An 18671-nucleotide genomic window follows, 5' to 3' on the forward strand; every position below is an offset into this window, starting at 1 on the left:
AGCAGCTATTCAAATTACTGGCTACTGTCAATTACTGAAAATTTACTGTTACTATACAACATAGGAGCTGCATTTGTAACTGTGTTTGCATGTTTCAATGTTACATATCTACATTGTAAAAGAAATGCTATCAATTTACAATACATAAGCTATGGCTGACAACATCATATCCAAGCCAACACACCACAGCTGCAGGTTAAGAACAGTGGGATTCAAAACAAATGAAACATAAAACCCCACAAACCCAGCAATAAGACTAGCTTTCCTATACTGAAAAGGAGCCGAAATAAAGCTATAGTCTATTATGAAACAATGGAGGGAACCATCCTTTTTTAACAGCACAAAGCTTATGGCAGAGCTGCTAATGTTTCAGCTAAATCAAATCTGATAATAAAAGATGAGTCATGTAAGCGTGTTTTAGTCTGAGGGACATGCTTATACATTTGTTTTCCATGTATCAATGATTTGAAGTATCCCAGTTAAAAACGAGCTATCTACTTTGTAGAAACGTGAATCAGACTAAAAAGCAGGTATAAAACCAGAACACTTATTTACAGATAACTGAAAAACCCTGTACCTGATAATGCCAATAAAACATTTTTCCATATCCCCTTCTGCTCTAAGTCTACTAAGAAACAGAAAAGGATCTCCTACTTGACAACATGAAAGTTTATTTAACATACAGCACAATAATCCATGTTCTTTTAAAAAAAGTTTTTCAATACTTTGCAAGATACAGAATATAAAAATAGGACAAAGGCAGGACAACTGGCAAGCCAATCTTCTGATCCAACTTTGCATCATTATATCACTATATACAGAGACCGAAAATAACCGAAGAAAGTTATGGCTCAGTAGACAATTAGACGTAAGTATTTCAAAACAGGGACCTGCAGTGGATATATCTTAGTTCAGTGATCTCAAAGGAGGCTTAGATTTGGGAAGAAACCGTTCTGTCATATCCCCTATTTTGTTCTTCTCCACTGTAGCTGCAGATTTGTTCTCTTTATCCTTTTTGTGACTCCTTTTGTGCTGCGATTTAAAGAAAATGCCCAATGTTAACAGAATACAAATAAATTAAGAGACTACTTGCTCATGTAGAATGCAGTATATAGTCTTCTGAGAAAATAAGTTGGTAGAACTCCTGAAAAAGGTTCCTAATGCATTTACTAAAGAGATTTATTGTAGACATCTTGAAGTTCAGCAGCTACTTTTAAGGGATCCATGACAAGTAAATACACCCCCCTGCAACCAAGATTAATACACTAGGGGTTTACACTGATACATTGGTAGAGCAAAACAGTCAAGAGAGAGGAAGAAAGTAAAAAAAAAAAAAAAAAAATCATTATAGAATCAAGAATGCTAATATTTCTGCTTGGCCTCTAGGAAAATACACCACATCTAATTTCAACTTTTCCCTTAAAACACGTGTTTAGTAAATTATGACTTTTTTTTTTTTTTCACGCAGGGTTATTTGCTAAGGAGCTTTCTACTGTCTGTCTAGCTTGTCAAAAGTTGGCTTTATTTTATCTGCTGTTAACTGTTATTTGAATCTGCTGTTATTTTAGCTCAAGTTTAACAAAGCATGTTCTACAGGATTTAAAAAAGTTGAGACTACACTAAATGACAGTAAGTGACTTTAGACTACAGCACTACTATGGAACAATCCTTCTCCCTCACTCTTAAATACACAGGTGTTCGGAATATCTGTGGAAGTTACCTGGAAAAAGGGAATGCCACTGTTTGCCTGGCAGCATATGCTTGTATTCACTAAGGATTTGTTGCTTGTATTCACTAAGGATTTGTTGCTTGTATTCACTAAAGATTTGTTGCTTGTATTCACTAAGGATTTGTTGCTTGTATTCACTAAGGATTTGTTGCTTGTATTCACTAAGGATTTGTTGCTTGTATTCACTAAGGATTTGTTGCCTGTATCCACTAAGGATTTGTTGCCTGTATCCAATAAGGATTTGTTGCTTGTATCCAATAAGGATTTGTTGCTTGTATCCAATAAGGATTTGTTGCTTGTATCCAATAAGGATTTGTTGCTTGTATCCAATAAGGATTTGTTGCTTGTATCCAATAAGGATTTGTTGCTAGCAAGGATTTCAATGGATTCTTGCAACCCTGCTCCCTCTTCCAGCAGGTCCTAAAACAGAAGTTTTCAGAAAAATGTATTTAATGTCTTAATTTCCTAGGTAAATGTACTGAGCATGATCAGATCTAAGTCACAACACATTCATTTTTAAAACACAGAAATTAAAGTCTCTAAATTACTAATGCCTTCTTTTTCAAAATACTGTTTTTGTCAAAAGCTCAGTAAACATGACTCCAAGTACCCTGTAAAACACAAAGGCCGCAATAACTCTGGAGTTCTAGTCAACTCTCCACATGGCATGAAAAAAACTCCTAAAGATGTGAAATATTCATCGAAGAGCCTCATTTGCCATTCATACACATACCTGATCTGCATTGTCCTCCACCTCCTTTATCATACTGTTTTGCACAGCATCGGGCTTTGGTTGTGTTTGCCTTAACTGCTCCAGCAGAAGTTTCCGGGGTTCTGTTCTCACAAGTGTGACTGGATAGAAGTAGTCTCTTCTCTGTGGAGTTGTACCTTTAACAAAGATCTTACACTAATGAAAGGTACTATTAAATACTGAGTATTTTCTTTATTACAGATCCTCAATTTTACATTAGCTCAATACAGAAATCATGCTTTGTTCAGTCATTGTTCTCTGCATGCACCTTAAAAAAGGTGTAAGGCTTCTAGTTATATTACATCCCCATTAGCCTTCACTTACAAATTCTGCCACTCAAATTGCTTTCTGTAAGACCATTCTATCCCTGACCTACTTGAAATACCTGTTGGAATATCCACTTTAAGATCCTCTTGCAGGAAGCCATTAACCTGAGTCAGTCCATGCTGTGCTTCCTCATTAAGTGCCAGCTTCTGCTCCAGAAGTCTCTCCTGATCACGCTTTATCTGATCAAGAAGGCTATTTAGTACCTTCTCCTCAGCAGCCTTTTGTCTATCAATATGGTTAGCAGTTTCAGCTATTGCTTTATCACAGCTTTCTTCATTTTTCTGAAAACAAAACACCAACAAAACCCACCAAGTTAACAGGAAAGATAAGGTTGTGGCCTCTTTTCTAAGCTGTGTTACATGATTAGTGACATGACCTGAAACAAAACAACTGAGACACCTCAAATTGAGAAGTTTCAGAGCCAGTTTTACACTCTCATTTTGAGAACTATCTTCAGAAGAGAATCAGTTTCTTAGAAAGTATGATCATTTTAGAAAGCTATTCATAAAGATGATGCCATCTGGTTCAGATCCCACTCCTCATGTTTCTGTGCACAACCCTACATAGAATTAGGATATTAAAATGAAAATCCTACAAGCACTAGAATCTTTATGCATTTGTAGGGGAAAAGAAGGAAAACGTGTATTTTTAGCCATTCCCATTGGAATGGAGCTCCTGAAGTGTTCAGTAGGTGTAACAGATACAGGTGTGTCTTGATACTATAAATGCTTTTAACAGTTAATTTTTTTTTCTGAAACTTAACAAAATGTTGTATTTGCCCATTTCATTACCTATTAGAACAATAAGACAAGTAGGGTGGGAAGTGAAGTTTGTGATGGGAATTTAAAAAATTAGAAACTGTCAGGTAGGAGGCCAGAACTAACAGATACCTTAAAGGAACAACTTCTCCTGTAATGTTAATCCATCTGACCAATAAAGTTATTTGCATCCTCCAGAATACAGTCTGTATTTGATCACTGTGCAAACCTCCCAGGGACATCACTGGTAGATAAAGCTTTAGAATTACAGATATATACTACCAAAAAGATGTAGAAAGCCCAAACTACAAACGGAATTCAGCTGCATGGGATTAATCAAGACACCATTTTTTTGAAGTTATTAGCACTTCAAGTTCAAAGTCTTCCTCTTAAATTAAACTTTTGATTTCCCCTAATTGCATCTATTTGAGTAACACAAGTCTGCTGTGATTGAAAACACAGTTTTGTTCTGACTATAAGTGAGAACTTCTTTCCCTTACAAATTCTACTGTAGAAGTTTGTCTCAGAATATTGTATTAGATTATATATACCTTTTGTAAATACTGAAGTTGCTGTTTCTCATCATTGAGGAACAATAGATGCTGACTGCTAAGGTGAACTATCTGAGCAGTTTCATGTTCACCCCATTTATCAGTATCCTGAGACACATTTTTGAGATTGCTGAGAAGTTGTTGACAGTGATCAGTAGATTCTTCCAGCATCATCTTGTTTTCAGCATTTATTATCCCGAGCTCTTGAGAGAAATTATCCAGAGAAGCAATAAATTTACTGTGATTGGAAGTTGTACTGCTGACTAGGTCTGTTGTCTTCCTGCAATAACATATTTGTAACAGATCAGAGATTATGACACGTTCTAAATTTTGAAATATTTGAGACGAGAACCAGTGCAGTAGTGCAGTTTTATCAAACCAGTTAATTATAATGTTTTTGCTCTATTTAGTAAACTCACAAATTGCAGCACTCAGAGCAGCAGGTTTGTTAAATCCCCTTAAAAAAACCCAACACACACCACAAAAAAAAACCCCAAACACTAATTAAAAACCAACAACTTCAGCAAGACCTTAGCATGCTGCAATAGATACACTATTATACTTCAAGCTAAGCCTTTATGGTAGGAAGTTCTGAAGTCCAGCCATACTGAGGGCTGTTCATCAGCATACTGCTCCCAAAACCATGTTCTCTTGTCTTCAACATGCTCAAGAGACAGGTTTGAGGAAAAGCCTTGCAATGATCTACATTCTGTAGCAGAACTCAACTCTACCATACAGGTCTTGTCCAGAAGACTTTATAAGCACATAAGTATGAAGAGCATCTAATTTTACAGTCGTCTTCATACATACTTTTATCTTGCATCAGTATACACCAAAAGTAATCTGCTCCTTACAGGTGAATGTTTTCTTGCACAGCAGTGATGGCGGTCTTCAAGCTTCCATTTTTTGTGAGTACATTTGTTAAGTTCTTCTGAGTCTCCCGAGCAAACAAGTCAAGCTGGCTTTGCAGTGATGACATTAATTCAGCTGTGCTCTATTAAAAACAGTCATACATTTCACTGTTAATCTGCACTTTTTAACATTCTTAAAGGGTACTTGAATTATTTTATTATCAATGAAGTAAATAAGAGCTTCATCACTCTGAAGCTGAAGGTACAATTTTTGTGTAGAGAAGATATAGACACTTTGCTTTTGGAGATATATGTCAACGCATATATACTGGACGTGCTCAGATCAAGGATAAATTTTTTTCGTTACCTTCCTACATAAGCTTCTTAAAGTCGCCCAACAAAGGCTGAAAAGAATTATGATCATCAAGTTACCATCCTAACATTTCTTCTGAAGCAAGTACAAGGTTTTACTCCTACAAAGAGTTTAAATCGAAGCAAGCAATCACACTCGGTGTTAGAATTTCTTCTTACTCTAAGGATACCTTTGTATGTGCCAACCTCGTCATTTCCACTTCTTCTTTTAAATTCTCACAGTCATTCTGAAGCTGAGCAAAAACACTGGTTGTTTCTTCCTGTAATTTTTTCAGATTGAGCGAAAGATCTCCGAAGAAGGTATCCATTTCCTTTTTATGACCCTCCATCTTTAAAAAAAGTTTTATTTAGTTAGATATTTGTCTTTAGGTAAGAACTGCATACTTTTCCCTAGCATAATTTATATAGAAATAAACTCTACACCCAAGGAAACTGTCAAAGGCACTAATAAAGTATTGTGCATAAAAGGTGGAAAACAACATTTAGAGCAACCTGAAGTTACAGACTGCAACTTGGTGTGGGCTTTTCCAAACACAAAATTTGGCATCTGAAGCAGACAAAATAGGAAGACACAGATGAGGTACTTGGTTAAGGCAAAGGCAAGCCAGAAGAGCTGGTCAGCCATGGACTATTTGCTGTCTAAGACTGAAAACCAATGAAAAGCCTTTTGACAAGGGGAGTTGATTACACACAAGTTGTAACTGACAGAAGGGGAAAATTTTTCAGTCAGTGCAACAGGTCACCAGGAACAAAGATTTGGTTCTGACAAAATGGAAAAAACAGTAATGAAAGAGTAAGGCTGCAGTTCTACATAAACATCACAGCATAGACTAGAACTAAAAATTGAAGCAAAGGATTTTTTTTCTAATTGCAGTGTTACCTGCACTTATGGTTATTGTTAATAAGATAAAGCATCACATTCCCCAGGAATCAAAGTGACTATGGAAAAATTTTGGTATGACTGCAGGAGAAATTAGGAGTGATAATACTTTTCCAAGTTAGTTATTTTATATTTCTAAGATACAGGAGAGACTATATTAAGGATATTATCAAATATTTGTTACATATAGCTTTAGGTATCCATGTTTTACAATTCTTCTGTGGCATTCAGATGAGCAGTTCTGCCAATGCAAGTAACAAGCAATTACACCACACTCAGAAATGGAAAAGAAGTCTGAAAGAGCTAAAAGGTAGAACTGATGGGATAGAATAAAGAAGAAAAGGCCAGACCAGAAGTGGAAACACTGACACACTACAGAAAAACCACCAAAGGGTTATCTGTAACTTAAATATAAGAGCACAAAGAGACAAGTTATGTGCATTACCTTGTGAGCCACAGCAGAATATTTCTTCATGTTACTCTGAAACTGACAGTTTAGCCCCAAGACAAATTCTATCACTGGTGTCAAGCTATTTAATGATCTTCCTAATCCAGATGTATGTTCCTCCTAGGAACAGTGGCAAAGAAAAAAGTAAACCAGGATATGACTGTTCCTTCATCTACATTTGGAAGAAGCTATCCATATGCAAATCCATGTACTCTGTTATTACAGTATTTGCTATATAGTACATTACAGCTTGCAGTGGTGACATGAGAGGGGAAGCAGGGAGGACAGGTAGAGAGCATCATAAAAAAACTATACAATATTTACAGAACTCCATTTGACTGAGAGAAGTTTCATATATGCAAGTAACATAAGAGTATGTAAATTTACTAACAATTAATCTCAGCAGCTCAGCTTTACAATCAAGTGATAGATTCTCATGTTGTGTTATTTTTTCAGACATGTGAGAAACTTCAGCAGACACCAATTCTTTAACAGAGGCAAAAGAGGCTGATACAACTGATGCAAGAATATTAGCTGCTGAAGAACTGGCAGACAGGGCGTCACCTACAAAAGAAACCAAGAAGTGTTACAAATTTATTTAAAAAAAGTTCCACTGTAAGATAGAATTCTTTTTATTGCTCATCACCTTATTGCCTCTTACAGCACAGGAAGGCTGTTGATCATCCCAGATACATTATTGCTGGTGCAACTACAATAATTACATTACCTAAAATAAAGCCTCTTCCACTTACTAAAACAGATCCATTTTAGGAAACGGTCTTTGGTACTACTGTTGCAAAAATTCAAGATGACGTACTGATACAGGTATTACACTTACCTATAAAATTTGTGTAAGATGTCAACATCTGTTGCTGCTTCAAACTGTTTTCACTAACTGAATCTTGAATTTTGTTGAACAAAGCATTCATTTGTCCTGCAAACGTATTTTGGATGATAGCATTGTGTTGATCTACAGCCTTCTTACGGTCCAGTTTTGCGTGGAGACCAGATACATCTTTTGTAGTTTCTTCAACTGTACTAAGTAACTACAATTTTTGAAAGTTATTTTAGTCAGTCTTTAAACAAGAAGTCAAGCATATATTATATAAGGAGAAGCAATGAAATTAAAAGGAGAAGTTATCTCCCTAGAAAGACAGGTCAAATTACATTGTCAAATTACAATTGTTCTTAATCCTGGTGTTATGTCATTTATAGTCTTAGAACACAGGAAAAAGTTACCTAGTAGAGACCATTTGTTCTTACTTTGAAATTAAGGCATTAATAAAGGACTCTACTCAGTATTTAAGGAATTAAGATATTTATCACAGAATAGTAACTGAAAAAAATTCCCGATCACTTCAACTTTTTTTGAAGGATATGACAGTAAATACGTTCACCTCAAGCAAGAGGTTTCCAGTACTAGTTCTCTGATAAACAATTTAGAATTCGAGCATACTCTTAGTTCTGTAGTCAGCATAAATAATTTCTATACCCATTTCTCTCACACAAACATGCCACAACCCACATACAAAAAACTAGGCATCCCCTCCCAACCTTACAGGAATCTGAGTAGAAAAGAATTTTCACATTGACTAAAGATAAAAGTTTCATCACTCTGCAGTTTAAATAACTGGACATCCTCTCCCCCCTCACATCAAGTCTGTTTCGATAATTATGACCAATTTACAAGCACATTAAAACCATACCCTAAAATATAGAGGTAACAGAGCACCAGCTGCCATTATTCACTCAGTGAGTGCAAATTACTGCACACGTGTCTGCAAAGCTTTTTGCTATTTTTCTACCCCAGTTATATATAACTTCGTCTTTTGCAGGGCCAGCCGTAAGCTTCTAGTAAAGAAAACTACTTATTCTGCAAAAAAACTATGACAATAGATACTCCAAAGCACTGGAACTCTCATGACAAACGGTCCTGAAGATAAGGTAGCTCCAGACAAACCAGCATCTTTAGCAGTCAACTGTCAATATTGCCCCATAGAAAGTCCTGCAATCTTAAGTAGATTTTAATCATAATATAGTTTATAGAGCGCTAATCCATCTTAAATTCAGGTTTTGTTGAAGTTGCATCATACTTTAGCAACAATGATTTCCTTGAGCAGCCCACAAAACTCCTAAACATGGGAATCTACTGTTAGTTAGGTGCAAGAACCACGACAACCTTGGTAGCTGTGCCATGAAGTTTTTGTTCAGTGTTTTCCAAAACTGAAACCACATATTCTTCTTCAGCCAGACAAACTCTGGTTTCTTGCAGATCTTTTTGTGTTTCTTCCAGTTCTTTCTCCTTGATTTGCAGATCTGATTTACACTGCTCAAGTTCATTTTTACTAACTGTGAATAGTTCAGTGATCTAAAGTGGAAGACAAACACAAATAGGGCAACAGTGCTTTTTATAAGTTCAATAGTCCCACTTTACATCTCTCAAATTATGCCACAATACAAAAAAGCAAGTTGTCATCTACCAATGTAGTTTCACCTATAAGGCTCAGAGGTCTTAAGCCTAGACTACAGATTCATATAGTCTCTGTATTCACTGAATATATCACAAATCAACACCATTTTCTCTGTAATGATCCATTGCTTCCCCACTCAAACCACAAGACCAAACAACTGTTGTAGCACAAGAAAAAAATCCCACTAAACAAACCTAAGCAGACAGAATGAAGAAGAGTCAGTAAAGCTGATTACGCAGAGTGGTTACATATTCCAGCAAATTAATATATGCATTTCTTTTAAAGAGGAAGCTCCCGTTTTCTGTGTAATTTGTTAATGGGAGCTCATCACCTTCTCCTCTCTCTCCCCTCATTCGTTGCTTCTAAGCAGATATCTGTCAACTGAGAAGATGCCATTTTACAAGAAGAATATTACTGAAAACCTAGCAAAGCAAATTAAAGGTAAAGCGGTAGACATTAAAACAGCATTAAAAAAAACATATATTGCATCCTGCAACTTCATATATATTTCAACTTCTTAACTTCAAGGATTACAAAGCTTCTTCTCTTGACTAATTAGGGAACTTTAAGAACAAAAACTCTTCAGACTGTTCTTTGTTCAAACTTTTTTCCTCCTTCCCCAAAGGCTTCTTCAGTTTTGTTTTTTTTTTTTTTTTTTTAGCAGATTTAAGGCAGAGTTGAGAAATATCACTTACTTTTTTCACTTCTTCCTCCATGACACCGATTTTGTCAAGGTACTCTGCAATTTGTTCTTCCTGAATTGTCAGCTTTCCATTAAGGGCTCTCAAGCAAGCATTAAAACAAACAAAAAAGTCAAGAACTGATTTCAAGATTATCTACTGTTTTTTATATTACATACTCAGTAATTTTTTAAAATAAGTATTGTTAACTTCTGTATGGAAAGCAAGTAATTTTCACTTAATGCAGAAAGGATTTAAGATAATTTTCTATTGTAAACTTTCTGCATAAACTAGCCCTCTTACAAAGTGAAGTAAACTATGTAATTTTTTCTCCTATATGAACTTCCACTGAAAGGAAGTCTTTATGGTATAAATCTGCATCCCTGCTATGCTAATGGTAAGTTCCACATATAAATAAGATCCTCAGTGCAAACCTACTCTTTAGACTTCTATTTGTGTAATAATTAATTTCTAAAGAACAAGTGGACAAGTCAGTTATATTATTCTGACTATCTTCAATTTTCTGGTGTGAAAATAGATCTGAATGCATTTCTCTATAAGTATCTGAGATTTGTAAGTCATTTTACACAAATTTTGAAGACATACTCATAGTTTTCAAGGGAAATATAGACTCCATTTTTTTCTCGTGTAGCTACAAGGTCTCTCTTCAGACGTTCAATCTCTTCAGTATATTCCTGCATAAACAAATAAATCACATGTAAACCTGAAAATGTCTACTTTGCTTTCAAGGTTTAGCTTCAAGATACTTAACAAAGATAGTGGAAGTTTTGCATAAGCACAGGAACAAAATACTTAATTTCTGTTCCAAATAAGTTCAGTATAGCACCTTTTAAATTCATACCATTGGATACACATAGAACACCGAGACCTTCCATTTGAATCATATTTGGTTGCATATAACAATTTACAAGGGGAATTGCAGTTTCTTTAGTAGCAGTCAGCTACCTTACATTGGCTCTTCATTCATACTGACAACTCCAATTCAGACAGTTCTGAGGGAATGAAGCTGCTAATACAGAAGCTAATAGTGCTAATAGTGTCATTTAGTGGTTCTCCACTAACTTGTCAACAGGTAATCCATATACACAGCCATAGTTAGTTGCAATAGCCCTCTCTATCCAGCTTTAGTCTTTGCAGATACTGCAACTGTTGCTAAGTGACTAATGCTGTACCAGTAGAGCAGCTTAGTTTGAAAGCTTCAATTCAGTGATTAAAATCACCTCAGAAAAGCACTGCTACTAGTTATAGCTTCTCCACAACTTAGTAATTACTCCATAGCAAAAAGTATGTTAACAGAATCAAACCTAGCATAAGACATATGTCTAGCTTACCTTAATAAGAGTTTTTTTTGTTAGCTTCTGATTAACTTCAGGCTTGTTCATGATGTTCTTTGCTCTGTGGGCATATTCCAGAGTACTCAATGTTTCCTACAATAAACAGATGTAACACTAGGTTAAGCTGATGAGTTAACTCATATTTTGTATCATTAGCAAAAATAGTATCTATTTTTGGAATAGATTTTCAGACTTAAATTTACCTCAAGATTTGCAGATGCAGGAGAAATTGTGGCAATTATTGATGTTTTTGTTCGTCCCCCAAGAGAGTCTTGAAGGATTCTTGTGAGTTTAGATTCCCTGTAGGGAATATGTGGCGCTCTTTCTACGAGAGCAGTAATAACTCTTCCTAGTGTCAGAAGAGACTGGTTGATATTTCCAGCTTCACGAGCTCTTTTGTCAACTGCACCAGATCGACCAATGTTTTCACTTCCTGCAAGATCAACCTGAAAGAGGAAATACATGCTTCTGTCTCAAATCACCCTGAAGAACACTTGCCCCATAATGTTGTAGAACACAACACACCAACTAGCTTATGATAGTTCAGGAGACATCGGGGTGTCAAATGGGACAGACTTTTCTCAGAGTGACAAATATAGTTCATATCACTTTATGAAAAGCAGTAATTTTTACTTTTATCAGGAAAAAAAAATAAAATTTTAGATTCTCAAGAGAATGAGGTTGGATTATTCTAGCTCATTACTTTAAGAATGTCATCAGTGAAATTCAGTTCGAATAATTACCAAGTTTAACTTTCCAATTTTGACAAGTTCTTCTCCATCTGCTGTCATTTCTTTCATATGGATGGTAATAGAAAACACAGAGTGGGAACGGCTGCAAAAGAATTCAGATTCAGGCGGACATCCCATTAAAGCCAAATAATCTGCTTGCTACATGACACTGCTGCAAGTTAGGTATCCATGCTCTTTTTAGGGAATACATTTTGCCCATTAATTGGGACTTGCATGTTTTCAACACACAAAGTTATTCTACCAAGTATATTTTTGGGTGCCTTCATGTGAATGTGATACTAGACAACATTTGCCTCATTCAATTCTGGTAAATTTTATCTTGTTTCAAGCAAAACGAAGAGAAACACTTCGTTTTTGTTTACATTTGTGCGTTCTCAACTCACAGAAGAAAACCGGGTTGTATATTTTAAGTTAATACACTAAAAACAGTTTTACAGAATATGATATTAAGAAATATAGTTTTCTTTATTCAGGCTAAGAAAATCAGCAAGTAGCTGAATCCAATACTGAAAAATTAGAAGCTAAATTCAATTTTCATTCAAACAGTAGTACAGTTTAAAATTATTTTAGTTTGAGCTTATTCCTTCAATAAGCTTTTACAATAGGAAGCTGACATATACAGAAAACCACTGACATCAAATTACACCAGTTTGATCATGCATAAAAACAGTTCAGACAGAATGAATTCTCTAAATTCCTTGTACTTTCAGATTAAATTAGTTGTGTTCTAATCTGCAGTAGCCAAATACCCATTCCCCTGCACCAGCAGACAGATGTACTCAGTATATCTTTAATATAAAATATGATATGGGCAGGGTGTTCCTTGCTTATTGCAACACTGAATCACTACTCATTCGGTGACATAGATATTGCATCTGCAGTTTAAGAATATGAAATCTGTAATAAACAATATTTTTGATTAGGGTGCCTCTACTGGCTTCTGACTATGAGCTGCAATCATATTAAGTAGCCTGCAATGAAATGCAAAAAAACCCCTCAACCTTATCCTCAACTTCCACAACCCTGTTTGCAATTTTCAGAAGCTGGGGTTTAAAAAGAAGGTCATGTGTTGACCTGTAAAAACCAGATCTTAGAAATATTCTGAAATTCCAGCTTCAGTAACAAACACTAATACACCATTTTCTATTGCTGGTGAGGAGAGGAAAGGATACTTGAGACTCTCACACCATGTTTTTATTTAGTAAACACAACAGGCACTAAACCAAACCACACATAACTAGCACAAAGACAACCCACCTCTCTCACAGAGGTATATAAGCTAAACATCTTCCAAATATGAAAGGACTACAACCTTTTTGAATATGTACTCTATCTGCTGCAGGGAATATTTATCTAATACTAGCGCATACAACGTCTTTCAGCTATGTATCTGTCAGACATCTGCCTTCTGTTTCCATAGGCATGGAAAGCTTTGAAAAAAATGAGCTTCCTAACTTTGAGTTATAAATAAATTTCAGTATTCTACACGTCAGATTAAGAACATTCTGCTACATCCCACAGGATGTGATAAGGGAGAAGTTCTAACTATGGCTTTCTAACCCACATTTGGCATTCTGAGCAGCAATATGCAATATACAATCTTAAGATCATGCCAGGTTCCCTCTAGCTTGAACATATTCTACTTCTTTGGTAAGATACTGTTTAATGAAACAGGAACAAAACAAAGTTTATAAAACAGTGAAGATTTGTACCTAGAATATGCATTCATGTAAGTAGCTGCAGTTGTTCTTTTTGCTGCACCCCTTTCCAGGATTTTGTAGACTTCATTTTTGTTGTGTACAGTTACTTCTTCCAAGCCTTTAATAATTATACCCCTCTGTTAGAAAATAACGCATGCTTGTTATACATCTCAACAATCACTGAAAGCCTTAAGATGACAAATTTTGAAAGACAGCACTAACCTTGTTTCGAGGGTCATCAAACATCTGCAATCTTTCTCCAACATCAGAAGTAGGACTCAGAAGATCAAAAAGCTCCTCATTATAGATTTCCAAAAGAGAAACTTTCACTGAAAATTCTGTACTAGTCTCTTTGAGTTTGTCAAATATTTGATGCAATGTACGGGGTATTATACCTGCTAGTGGATCCTATAAATTAAAGTGAAGTATTTAATACACAGATTCATTTAAATAGATTGAGAGTTTCAACTAAATAGTTGATTTGACATAAACCTTGGACAAAGATCATCTTTCATATAAAGATGGAAGATTTGCACGTGTGCACTGAAGATGTAAAGTTTTGACTTTCATATAAATGAATGAGACCATTTGTTAATTTACAAACATTTAAGGAAAGTCAGCTTCAGTATTTGAAAGGTATCAACTTTAGGTTTTTTTCCTGTCTTCTGCAATTTCTAACTTTGAACTATAGCACAGACAATAGAAGTCTCAGGAGTGAAAATATACCTCTTCCCAAGTACACTCCTCATTGGATGACCGCTCCCCTTCCATTGTGAAGGTCTTACCAGTACCAGTTTGGCCATAACTGTGAGAATGAAAAATTAAAATGTAACAAAAAAAACAATATTCAAATAAAATTTCCTAATAATAATTACTGGCTTACTTACGCAAACACTGTACAGTTGTAGCCCATAATAACTTCATCCAAAATGGGACACACAACACTCCGGTATACATCAACCTGCTTTGCCTGAGCTCCAAAAACCTGTTGAAGCAAAGACAACACATCCCATTTATACGTAATGTATAACCAGAACATATTAGAGAAATGTATTATCTTGTTTCTGGAAGTCCCCAACTTGACAAGCAGTTACCATATCAAATGTGTAAGTCTTTCTCGATGTCTTATCTGTCACTCCTCCAGTGCGGACACTAACTTCATTTCTCGCTTGATCACACTCTACAACAGCATAGGAGGTTCCTTTACGTTCTGAGGCATTAAAAGGCCTAAAAAGACAGGAGTTCAGAATATTGGATTGATGTAACTACTAAGAATATAAACTGACAAAGCAGTGATATTACTCCAGTTTAAGGATCCAGACTAGTTCACTTGCAGAGAGGTGGAACGTTAAACATAATAAACAGTTTTATAAATAAGTCTTCAAGAAAGGAAGAACTTATACATGAAAGTTAAGGCAATAGTGTATCAAACTAATTAACTTTAAAAATTTCCTTTCCTTATTTTTCATTTACACAAGCAATGTAGCCTACTTCTTGCACTGATGACACTACACTAAAACACCAGAAATACTAACAGAACCTATGAATAGCAGAACAGTAGACAGCAATATCAGAGCCTTTATAATGCTGATGCATTTGAATAGAATTTGTGACTTGTGAACAAAATTTCATAAGAGATAAAACGTTGAATTTTTGGGGAAAAAGGTCCACATACCTTTTCACTCTGATTGAATTTTAAGTAAAGTTTAATACAGGTGCAATAAAAGCTTAGAAACATAACAGTGAGCATTTTGTTTCACGACTAAGCTAAACTTGATGCACACAATTTTCCTTGAAGGAATGTTTGCAACAATTTCTCTCAAAAAGAATGGAAATGACCATGGGCTGAAAACTAAAAGAATGAAATCCTATTTTATTACTTATTTAGCAGTGCTACTGCATTGAACGTCCATGCTACTTATGTAGTTGACCTGAACAGTCAGCCTAAAAATAGAACTTCTACAACCTTCGCAATCTTAGAACATCTTGACAGTAGAGGCACTTCAGATGCTGTATCTTTAAATGATAATGTAATAAGGGAAAAAAAATAAAAAGATACAAGTACATGTCATATCTAGTTTCCTGATTTGTGGCTAACATTTCTTCCTCAACATAGCACTGAGGCTGAAGTGTTAGATTCTAAACAGACCACTAGACACTTTGGTGCAAGACTGACTGGTGACAACAGATGAACACCAAAATCTTGTTCCCGGGGGCAAGTTACAGCTTCGGTTTTATGACTTTAAAATAGTAGAAGGTTGAGCAATTAATATGTTCTACTCTGTAGTGATATAACAGTGAACCAGTCAAATGCAGAAGCCTTAATGGTACGATAGCCCACAACTGTGAGATTAGAGGAATAGTTCAGCTAGGCTGGAGCATACCTGCAGATCATCGCTATGTGCCACCGGACAAGCAACAACCTAGTATGCCATGGTGACATTTGATCACAGGTTCATTCCCTTAGGTATGAACCATATTAACATTTATATTAAGAATGCTAATGCATGCATTTTGAGTGTCCAAATTAGTTTTACAAACACATAGTGAATGTGTTGCTTAATTTGCTTCTAAAACCTGGTGTGTCTGAGCTTTAAGACAATCTAAGCATCTATCTCCGTATCTGTAAGGTAAGTAGAACCTGACTGATGCATAAGAAAGGAAAAGCGGAAGGAACATTTACTAGCTCAAACACACTGAAGCTCTATTAAAAAAGCTGTACAAGCAAGAACATGCTAGAAAGTTTTAGGGGTTAGTACTTGGTCTAGGAGTTGCAACAAAAGCAAGACACTACACCATAGACAATCCTGATGCTATTGTCATATTGAACACTATATTTAATTAAAATATACAGATACTTAGCGAAGCTATTCCAGAATAACTGAGACTAATCAGATGAAAAAGGAAGTGATTGAGAGTGTTTCAAACTCAATTGCTTCGATGAAGTCATTCTTCTTTTGCAATAGCCTTGATTTACATCAACAATTTCACCAATCCCCTAGCATTTGTTTCAGCAGCTTTTTAACTGTGTTGCAAAAAGAAGAGAAAAATCACTTAAAATTTTTATTTTTGTTGTGCATCTACAAAAGTAGAACTTCCAAGCATGAGGATATAGTGAATGCAAAAAGGCATTATTAACAATCCAAAGGTATGTTGAACACCATTCTTAACCCATTAGCAGCATTTCAGTTTTAACAAGAAACACTTTTGGGAACATCTGACATCTGGCAAGTGAGCAAGTCTTTAAAGTCACCTCAAAATTACAAAAAGAACCCAATTTTATGTTACATGAAGTTTGCTATATCATACCCAAAATAAATTAATCTCATCAACCAAGGTCATTATTACTTAAGAAGCTGAACCCCACAATTTTTCATCTGAATTCAGAGTCTGTATCACCAAATGCATGCGAAAGATATACGAAAGCGGGTGTTGCAAAAATTTTATTAGCTGTTAAATCGTAGTAGTTTCCCACAGATGCTCAAAGAAGATAAAAATTCAGACTGCTTTTTTGTGTGTCTTGAATATCAGTCTGTTGTGGTTTGGGCCTGATGGGCAACCAACCCCCGCAGTTGGTCACCCTCCCTTCCCCCTCCCCACCTGGGAATGGGGGAGGGGATTAGAGGGGTGAAAGGAGACTCGCAGGCTGAGATAGGAACAGGTTAATAATGGCAAGAAAACGAGAACAATAACGATGATGGGGGGAAAACAAAAAGAAATATATAAACAGGCACTGTACAGCGTAATTGCTCACCACCCGCTGACCAATATCCAGCCCGTTCCCGGCCAGCGACCCCGAGATACCAAGATCCCACAATCGCAATCCTGGAAGTGAGAGAGAGAGAGAGCCCCTTCCCGACCACCCCTCCTCTCTATAGTGAGCATGACGTTCCATGATATGGAATATTTCATTGTCCAGTTTGGGTCAGGTGCTCTGTCCGTGCTCCCTCCCTGCTCCCTGTGCCCTTGCGCACGGGCAGGACATGGGAAGTCGGAGAGTCCTTGAAGTCTCAGCAGCAGCTGAAAACATCAGTGTGCTATCAGCATTCTTCTCATACCAAACCCAAAGCTAAATCCAAAACACAGCACTCATCTAGTCCCTGAAAAGGAATATTAACTCTATTTCAGCCCAAACTATGACAGTCATACTCTCATTTAGCTCTTCTTAATCTTCCTACATAGCTTCATACTGTGTGTGCACTGAATCAAGTCAGGAAATTGCAACTTTGTGCCTTTTTAAATTGCAGGGGATTATTCACGGCAGCGTTAATTTTGCGACAGTGCCGATTATCTCCGTCAGCTATAGGGCTCCGCCAAACAGCGCGGACAGTCAATGCCCCGGACGGGTATTACAAAGGGCAGCAACGAGCGCCGGTGGGAGGTAATGGCGGGCTCTTTGACAGCGATATATCCGGAGACCTTACGTAGCTCTTTCCCCGAGGCCGTTGGGCAGAACAGCGGGCTGCACAGCCCCGGCAGCCCCCCTCGGCCCGCCCGGCGCTCCAAGGGACGCCGCGGCAAACACTTCAGGCCGAAGTCCCAAGGGGAACTACGAGAAGGGGCTGCACCAGCACCCCGCGGGCCTACCTCCAACGCTCGCCCAGAGCGGGGAGAACCGCCGCACCTACCTGCACCGCACCACCACCTGGATATTCTTGCCCTTCTCCTCCTTCCTCAAGCCGCTGCCGCCGCCGCCGCCGCTCTGGAAGCTGAGAGAAGACATGACGGGCCTCGGAACGAGCCGCAGTACGCAGTCCGCGCCGCTACGGAGTGACCGGAACTCGAGACAAGCGCCCGCCGCTCACGTGGGCTTAGGGGCGTGCGCGCTCCGGCGCCTTTTTAACCGCGCACCCCCCCCCCTTGGCCGGCCAATCAGCGGGAGCCCGCGGGGCACCATGGGACCGATGATCAAGTTTTGGTGGTGACGCAAGGCCGTGGCGGAAGTCGGTAGTCTCACCCCGGTTCCGCCGCGAGCGCGCTGCGTGCTGGGGGTGGTAGTGCCCGGTCGGGCGCGGTCACGTGACCGAGCGACGGCGGGCCCCGCCG

General features: G+C 37.4%; 1 protein-coding gene across 2 annotated transcripts; it reads right to left on the reverse strand.

Annotated features, from left to right (window-relative positions):
* Positions 1 to 671: 671 nt before the first annotated feature.
* Positions 672 to 18461, reverse strand: LOC104360065 (kinesin-like protein KIF11). 2 transcript variants are annotated; one of them, XM_042787938.1, is made up of 22 exons: positions 18254 to 18461; positions 14720 to 14852; positions 14513 to 14610; positions 14352 to 14430; positions 13848 to 14033; positions 13638 to 13762; positions 11917 to 12007; positions 11377 to 11619; positions 11171 to 11266; positions 10425 to 10513; positions 9834 to 9921; positions 8847 to 9035; positions 7506 to 7713; positions 7059 to 7231; positions 6665 to 6787; positions 5510 to 5668; positions 4971 to 5110; positions 4117 to 4396; positions 2866 to 3088; positions 2463 to 2617; positions 1721 to 2149; positions 672 to 1032 (listed from the first exon to the last, which is right to left on the reverse strand). In XM_042787938.1, exons 1-22 carry the CDS (start codon positions 18346 to 18348, stop codon positions 907 to 909), a joined length of 3528 nt encoding a protein of 1175 aa, XP_042643872.1. In that variant the 5' UTR covers positions 18349 to 18461; the 3' UTR covers positions 672 to 906. The 2 variants fall into 2 exon arrangements, with proteins under 2 accessions (XP_042643872.1, XP_042643873.1); XM_042787939.1 differs by lacking the exon at positions 5510 to 5668.
* Positions 18462 to 18671: the final 210 nt, after the last annotated feature.

The sequence above is a fragment of the Tyto alba genome, unplaced genomic scaffold (assembly GCF_018691265.1).
Source record: "Tyto alba isolate M040663 unplaced genomic scaffold, T.alba_DEE_v4.0 Super-Scaffold_13, whole genome shotgun sequence".
Taxonomy (NCBI): domain Eukaryota; kingdom Metazoa; phylum Chordata; class Aves; order Strigiformes; family Tytonidae; genus Tyto; species Tyto alba.

Bases quoted from the DNA above. Each gene is read 5' to 3' on its own strand.
- LOC104360065 (XM_042787938.1), bottom strand. From the start codon at position 18,348: ATGTCTTCTCTCAGCTTCCAGAGCGGCGGCGGCGGCGGCAGCGGCTTG. The intron at 12,008-13,637 runs GTACAAATCTTC...ATTCTTTTGCAG, and splicing joins TACATGAATGCATATTCTAG to CCGTTCCCACTCTGTGTTTT. The intron at 11,267-11,376 runs GTAAATTTAAGT...TGTTTATTGTAG, and splicing joins CTGCATCTGCAAATCTTGAG to GAAACATTGAGTACTCTGGA.